The following is a 7322-nucleotide window of genomic DNA, read 5'->3' as shown; positions in this document are numbered from 1 at the left end:
TCATCTCACCCCAGCCCTACAGCTCCCTGCACATCTGGGATGCTCAGACCTGACAACCCCAGATGAGGGAGAGCAGTCTGTGTCACAAGGACAAAGGACACAGGAAGAGGGTCAAATTCGTGTGAGTCTTGGAATATCCCGGTCATTTCAATCTGCCTTGTGCATAATGGTTGTAAATTAACTAGCACAGTTTCCTGAGGCCAAATGAGAGAAGCCATCTCGTTACTTCATGAATGTGACAAGCACACAGCTAGCTAACCGCAGTCCTCCAGTAATGAGACTGCCCTTTAGAGCAGAAGACTACTTCATCTCCCTAGTTGTGAGACGGTAGCATCTGAGGACCATCAATCATGGGCAGTAGAGCTTTTCAAGGGCTGTGGTGAGGTTTAATCCAGAATCTCCTACCAATGGCAACAGACGTTTTCTGGACATGTGTATTATATCCACCTATATTCATATCTTAGCTCCCACTAGATTGCAAACTCTTGAGGGCACCTTATAAATGTTTTTGGTTAGTTTGTTGAATGAATAAACTCCATCCCTGGGGGATAATATGTATGTTTGTCTTATTTTAGGAAAGTGAGTGGCCTAGTAGGGCTGGGCTTGGATTCAGGAAGGCCTGAGTTCAAATCCTACTTCAGACATTAGCTTTGTGGCACAGAGCAAGTCAATCTCATTCAGCTTCAGTTTCCTTATCTGTTAAATGGTAATACTAACACTTACAGGATTGTCAAACAAAGCACACAAAACATGTATACAGATTCAATGACAATGTTCTCTTTACAGAAATAAAGAATTTTAAAAGATGGAGAAATATTCAGTACTCATGGCTGTGGTATGTCAATATCATTAAATAACAATAAATACTACAAGGGTTCATTTATAGTTTTAATTCTATACCAATCAAATTATAAAAGGGATGCTTTGTAGAACTTGATAAGAAGAAAGCCAGGCAGTGGAGATAAGGAGGAGAACATTCAAGGCATGGGGGGCATAGTGAGAAAATACCCATAGCCAAGAGACAGAATGTCTTGTTTGTGAAAAAGCAAGGAGGGGCAGCTAGGTGGGCACAGTGGATAAAGCACCTGCCCTGGATTCAGGAATACCTGAGTTCAAATCCAGCCTCAGACACTTGACATTTACTAGCTGTGTGACCCCGGGTAAGTCACTTAACCCCCATTGCCCTGTTAAAAAAAAATAAATGGATATGAGACTTTAAAATTAAAGATCCTGCTATAAAAAAAGTAGAGAAACACATCATCTGCTTCTCACAGTTATTAGTAAGAGATGTAATCTTAACCAAACAGGAATAGAGGCAATTATACAAGATAAAATAGATAACTTTAATCACATGATGCTGAGTCTGTCCAAATGAAATGAATATACCTAAGAAGTGAAGTAATCAAATGGGAAAAAAAAGATCTTTGTATTGACTTTTTCTGATAAAGATTTCATATTTAAGAAAAATATATATGTATATATGTAAATCTCAGACCAAAAGTCACTCCTCAATAAATAAATGATCAAAAGATAGAAATTGGGGAGGGGCAGGGCAATGAGGGTTAAGTGACTTGCCCAGGGTCACACAACCAGAAAGTGTTAAGTGTCCAGGGCCAGATTTGAACTCAGGTCCTCCTGACTCCAGGGCCAGTGTTCTATCCACTGCACCATCTGGCTGCCCCCTGAGGCCGGATTTGAACTTAGGTCCTCCTGAATCCAGGGCCAGTGCTTTATCCACTACATGACCTAGCTGCCCCCAAAAGGTAGAAAATTTTAAAAAATACTTATAGGATTGTTATGAGGAAACCTTAAAGAGCTATATAAAGGTTGGTTATTATTATTATTAGTCAACAGACCACCCCTTTCTCCAAAATTTCCACTTTCATCTTGAAGATCACCCCTGCTACACCAAGTCCTAGCTGTCCTTCCTTTGTCTTCCCCTTGTATAATTATAATGGACCAACCACTTACCAGAGAACAAAGATCATTTCTCTGGTTTTTTGAGGCCCAGGTAGTTCCATCTAGGGAGCAGGCACTAGCTAAATAAGTGAATCAAGAAATGGAATGCTTAATGTTGGGTGGGGACAGAACCCAATAGGGTCACCTAGGCAGGGTGAGGTAAGCAAAGAAGGGATTCTCTTTCCCTTCCCTGACTCCTCCCAGGCCTTGGACCTGGGAATCAATCACTCACACCCTGGACTGAGCAGTCACTGTATGTTGGGGTCTGTATTCTGTTTTGGGGATAAGATTTGGAAGAAGGCAGGTTCCTTGTCCTAGAGAATATCTGATTTTAATGTGGGGGAGGCTGCGAAAGGAAATAACACAATTCATACCTTCAGGGAAGCCTATGTTCAAAGTGGGAGACATAGACCCCATCCTTAAGGACCTTTCCCGTCTAATGGGAAAACATCTTTGGTAGAGCCTCCTGACAGAGAAGCAGAGTAATATAATGATGAGTGTATATAGTGACTGTACTAGGAATCAGTTGAAGCTGAATCTTACCTCTGACATTTGTTAGCTGAGTGACCGTGAACATCATTTTATTTCCCTGAGCCTCAGTTTATGGGCAGCTAGGTGGCATAGTGGGTAGAGCACTGGGCTTAGAATCAAGAAGACTTATCTTCATGAGTTCAAATCTGGCCAAAGATACTTACTAGGTGTGTGACCCTGGGCAAGTCATTTAACCCTCTTTGCCGTACTTACTCACCTGTAAAATGAGCTGGAGAAGAAAATGGTAAACTATTCCAGAATCTCTGTCAAGAAAACCCCAACTGGGGTCACAGAGATGGACATGACTGAACAAGAGCCTCAATTTCTTTATCTGTCAAATGGGGATAATATACCCATGGTACCTATGAGGATCAAATTAGATAATGTATGTAAAGCACCATATAAGTGGCAAGTATTAATAATAATAATCGTCTCCACCTTTAGAGGATCCCCAACTTAATAGGAGATAGAAACTGAATACAGTTAGTTACCAACCCAGCAAGGTTGTGGTCAGGAGGAAGATACAGTGAGTATCTAGAGATCTAAACATTGGGTGGGGATGATGATCCAGGGCAATGGGGAAGAATTCTATCTGAAAATCAGTCAACTTACTCTTGGAACAAACATTGCAGCCACCTCCTCGTCTGACCTTCCCTTAAACAGCTTCCACATGCCCCATTCCCCTTAACACATATTCGTCAATTTAGTTCAAGAAACGTTAAATATCAACTGAACCAAGCACTGTGATAGGTAAGAGTGATTCAAAAACAAAAATGAAGCACTCTTTGTCCTCAAATAGCTTCCATTCTACTGGGGGTGAAAACAACATGTCTGCAGACAAGTGAATACCAAGAAAGGACCCTGTAATTTCAAGAGGAAAAACATTCTAACTGAACAGATAAGGAAAGGCTTCATGTAGGAGGTAGCAAATGAGCTGCTGTTCATTGATGCTCTCCCTACATCCTTAATGTAATATCTCTTGCAAGTTCAGGAGGGTTTTAAAAAATAAATTAATAACTTATTTATTTTTATCATTCATTTTGGGGGGGGAGGCAATCGGTGTTAAATGACTTGCCCAGGGTCACATGGCTGGTGCGTGTCTGAGGCTGAATTTGAACTCAGGTCCTCCTGACTCTATGACTGGTATTCTATCCACTGTACCACCTAGCTGCCCCTATAACATTCATTTTTTTAAAACATTGTTTCTGAATTCTTTCCCTCCCTCCTACCTATCCCTCACCCATTGAGAAGGCAAGCAATGTGATATTAATTATGTATGCAGTTCACAAGGGTTTTTTTGTTTTGTTTTGTTTTTTTGTTTTTGTGGGGCAATTGGGGTTAAGTGACTTGCCCAGGGTCACACAGCTAGTAAATGTCAAGCTTCTGAGGTCAGATTTGAACTCAGGTCCTCCTGAATCCAGGGCTGGTGCTCTATCCACAGTTCACAAGTTTTTTAATCAAAACTGTGACCCTTTGGATAATTCTAAGGTGGAGATGTTCAAATAAAGTCAGTTTAATGTGTCTTTTTTGGGGGGGGCAGGGCAATGAGGGTTAAGTGACTTGCCCAGGGTCACACAGCTAGTAGGTGTCAAGTGTCTGAGGCCAGATTTGAACTCAGGTCCTCCTGAATCCAGGGCCAGTGCCTTATGCACTGCACCACTCTAGCTGCCCCCCAATGTGTCTTTTTTTTTTTTTTTGAGTGGGTCAATGAGGGTTAAGTGACTTGCCTAGGGTCACACAGCTAGTAAGTGTTAAGTGTCTGAGGCCGGATTTGAACTCAGGTCCTCCTGACTCCAGGGCCAGTGCTCTATCCACTGCGCCACCTAGCTGCCCCCCCCTTCTACCTGGCCAACTTTGCCAGCTCCTCAACTTCAACTTATTTTTTCCCTCAACCACTTTGACATGAGGCATATGGCACAACAAGATGGAATATGTAGCTCACCAACTGTGCCAGGTGGGCATCCTGGAGGTCACACATACCTATAGTGCCAGCCTCCCTTGCTGCCTTTCTTCTCAGCCTCCCTTGGCTCAGTTCAGGGAGGACTCAGGAAAAGAGGGATATTGGTGTCAGAGTCAGATTTTGTCTAGTCTCTCTGTGTCTCCTGTCAGAACCACGTGTCACTAGTTTGAACAGTCTGAATGGCCTTCATCTGGGCAGGAATGATGGATAGAGAGCCTTGATTTTCCTCCAAGGACCAAAGGACAAAAGAAATGGGATGGTATGGGAGTCTACTGAAGACCAGGAAGTTTCCCCAGTCCTTGGAGAATGTCCCAGTCCTTGACTTATGGCCCTTCCTGCTCTAGTTTGCCCAAGTACCTTGCTTGGGCAGAGTAAAGGATGTGGCATTTCCTGGATTATATTACTGAAAACGGTGATGTATGAGGCCAGGGAGCAAGTATATAGCTTTTGGGTGCTTATTACATTCCTAGCACTGTGCTAGGCACTTTGAAGGATACCAAAAAAGTCGAGAACATAGTCCCTGTGCTCCAAGAGTTTCTAATTTAGTTTGAAAAAGATCACACTAGGGGGCAGCTAGGTGGCACAATGGATAGAGCACTGGCCCTGGAATCAGGAGGATCTGAGTTCAAATTTGGCCTCAGACACTTAACCCTTACTAGCTGTGTGACCTTGGGCAAGTCACTTACCTTCATTGCCCATCCCCCCAAAAAAGAAAATGAAAAAGATCACACTAACATACAAAGCAATATTGACTATAGAACCATATAAAATCAAGTGATTGTTGAAGGGATATAGATATTGAGTGTTGCAGAAATTCAAGGAAGGTGACTGTTCTGAGCTTGTTATCTTGGTACCCCTATTCTTGGTGTCAGGTTCAGGTCATGGGAGTAGAGCAAAACTGAAGAGGGAGCCTTTTGACCCATGAGGTTGTGATGAGCAGCCCCATGCTGGAAGCTGACTCACCCTCTGTAATCTCAGAGTCATGGAGGTATTTGTGGTTCTTCAGTTATGTTTGATTCTTCATCATCCCATTTGGAGTTTTTATTTTTGGCAAAGATACTGGAATGATTTGCCATTTCCTTCTCTAGCTCATTTTACAGATGAGGAAACTGAGGTAAACAGGGTTAAACAATGTGCCCAGGATCACACAATTTGTGTCTGAGGCCAGATTTGAACTCACGAAGATGAGTCTTCCTGACTCCAGGCCCGGCATTCTATCCCCTGTGCCTTGTATCATGAAGGTATATGTTTGGGGTGATAGGGGAAATGGAGGGGACATCTTAAGTTATGCAGAATGTTGGACTGTGGGGCAGATCATTAGGGCAATCAAAGGATTAGGCAAATCATGGGGGGTAGGGAGAGAGAGAAATGGAGATGAAGATGACTGAGATGGAGAGCAGGGTAGCTATGACGTATGTAACGATTGGAATAACGCCACCTGCTGGAGACTTACTGTAGAAGAGTTCCGCCCATGAAGCAAAGGTCTTTGAGGGCAAGACCAGGAGTCTTTTCTTTGGCATCAGGAAGTGACGCAGGCTAGTGGGAGGAGGAAGGAAGGGACTGGCGCTCGCTCTGACTGTCTTGCCTTTGGACTCTGGTGGAGAGAGGAGCTAGAAATGTGCTCTCCCTTTAATAGATAGGAATCTAGGCCTTTCTCTATCTCTTTACCAAATTCTTATTCTCTTTAATAAACACTTAAAAGTCTAACTCTTGCTAAAGCTTATAATTTATTAGCGACCACTCATTGAATATTTTAGACAGTTTAGCTAGAATTTTAGCCCTTAACACGCAGAAGGCTGCTCTGAGACCTCCCCTCTCCCTTCACATACTGCCCCTATATCAACCATAGATACTGCTTCAGGTATGGGGCTGGCAGCAGCTAATACAGTGGCTGGGTATATGTGCTGCTCCCCTGAAACCAAGGCCTTTGTGCCTGTATCTCCTACTGGTTCCTCTATTTCTTGCCCCAAATTCCTGAAATTCCAAGATCAGTTTAACAGGAATGTCTGATCTCACCAGATTGGGGGCTTGGGATTTCATACCCATGGATGCAGAGAAAACTAAGTCCATTAGCTCAGGACATCTTGTGACTCTCAGTCTTTCTTTCTTTCTTTCTTTCTTCCTTCCTTCCTTCCTTCCTTCCTTCCTTCCTTCCTTCCTTCCTTCCTTCCTTCCTTCCTTCCTTTCTTTCTTTCTTTCTTTCTTTCTTTCTTTCTTTCTTTCTTTCTTTCTTTCTTTCTTTCTTTCTTTCTTTCTTTCTTTCTTTCGTGAGGCAATTGAGGTTAAGTGACTTGTCCAGGGTCACACAGCTAGTAAGTGTCAAGTGTCTGAGGTTCAATTTGAACTCAGGTCCTCTTGACTCTAGGGCCAGTGCTCTTTCCACTACACCACCTAACAGCCCTCAGCATCACTTTCACCCTATTTTCTAGAGGTAAGGGATGGGGCACAGTGACTATAAAGAAGAGGTGGGATAGCTAGGTGGCACAGTGGATAGAGCACTGGCCCTGGAGTCAGGAGTACCTGAGTTCAAATGTGACCTCAGACACATAACACTTACTAGCTGTGTGACCCTGGGCAAGTCACTTAACCCCAATTGCCTCACTAAAAAAAAAAAAGAGAAGAGGTGACTGACTCTCTCCTGTCCTCTAGGAAGCATTATCTCTGATTACAAGTATCTCTGTGGCAGCCGGGCACAATGTCACCCGATGCCCTACCTCTGTGATATCATCACAGGTAATCACATCACAGGTAATAGGATTTGAGATGGGGTTGTGAATAAGTAGGTCCCTTAACCTCAGTGGCCCTAGGTTCCCTCATCTCTATAATGAAGGGGCTAGACTAAGTCTTTCAGGTCTCTCTTCCAGCTCTGAAT

The 7322-nt window shown here is 43.2% G+C and overlaps 1 protein-coding gene across 1 annotated transcript in view; it reads left to right on the top strand.

Moving 5' to 3' along the window:
- Positions 1-7155: 7155 nt before the first annotated feature.
- The window catches only part of MYO15B (myosin XVB), a 32913-nt gene continuing 32746 nt past the window's right edge, over positions 7156-7322 (top strand). Inside the window, 1 exon segment of the mRNA XM_044003294.1 lies at positions 7156-7198. Within this exon segment, the coding sequence (XP_043859229.1) occupies positions 7156-7198 (43 nt within the window).

The sequence above is a fragment of the Dromiciops gliroides genome, chromosome 4 (genome assembly GCF_019393635.1).
Source record: "Dromiciops gliroides isolate mDroGli1 chromosome 4, mDroGli1.pri, whole genome shotgun sequence".
Taxonomy (NCBI): domain Eukaryota; kingdom Metazoa; phylum Chordata; class Mammalia; order Microbiotheria; family Microbiotheriidae; genus Dromiciops; species Dromiciops gliroides.
The sequence above is the reverse complement of the archived record's forward strand: the minus strand, read 5'-3'. Positions and strand labels throughout refer to the sequence as shown.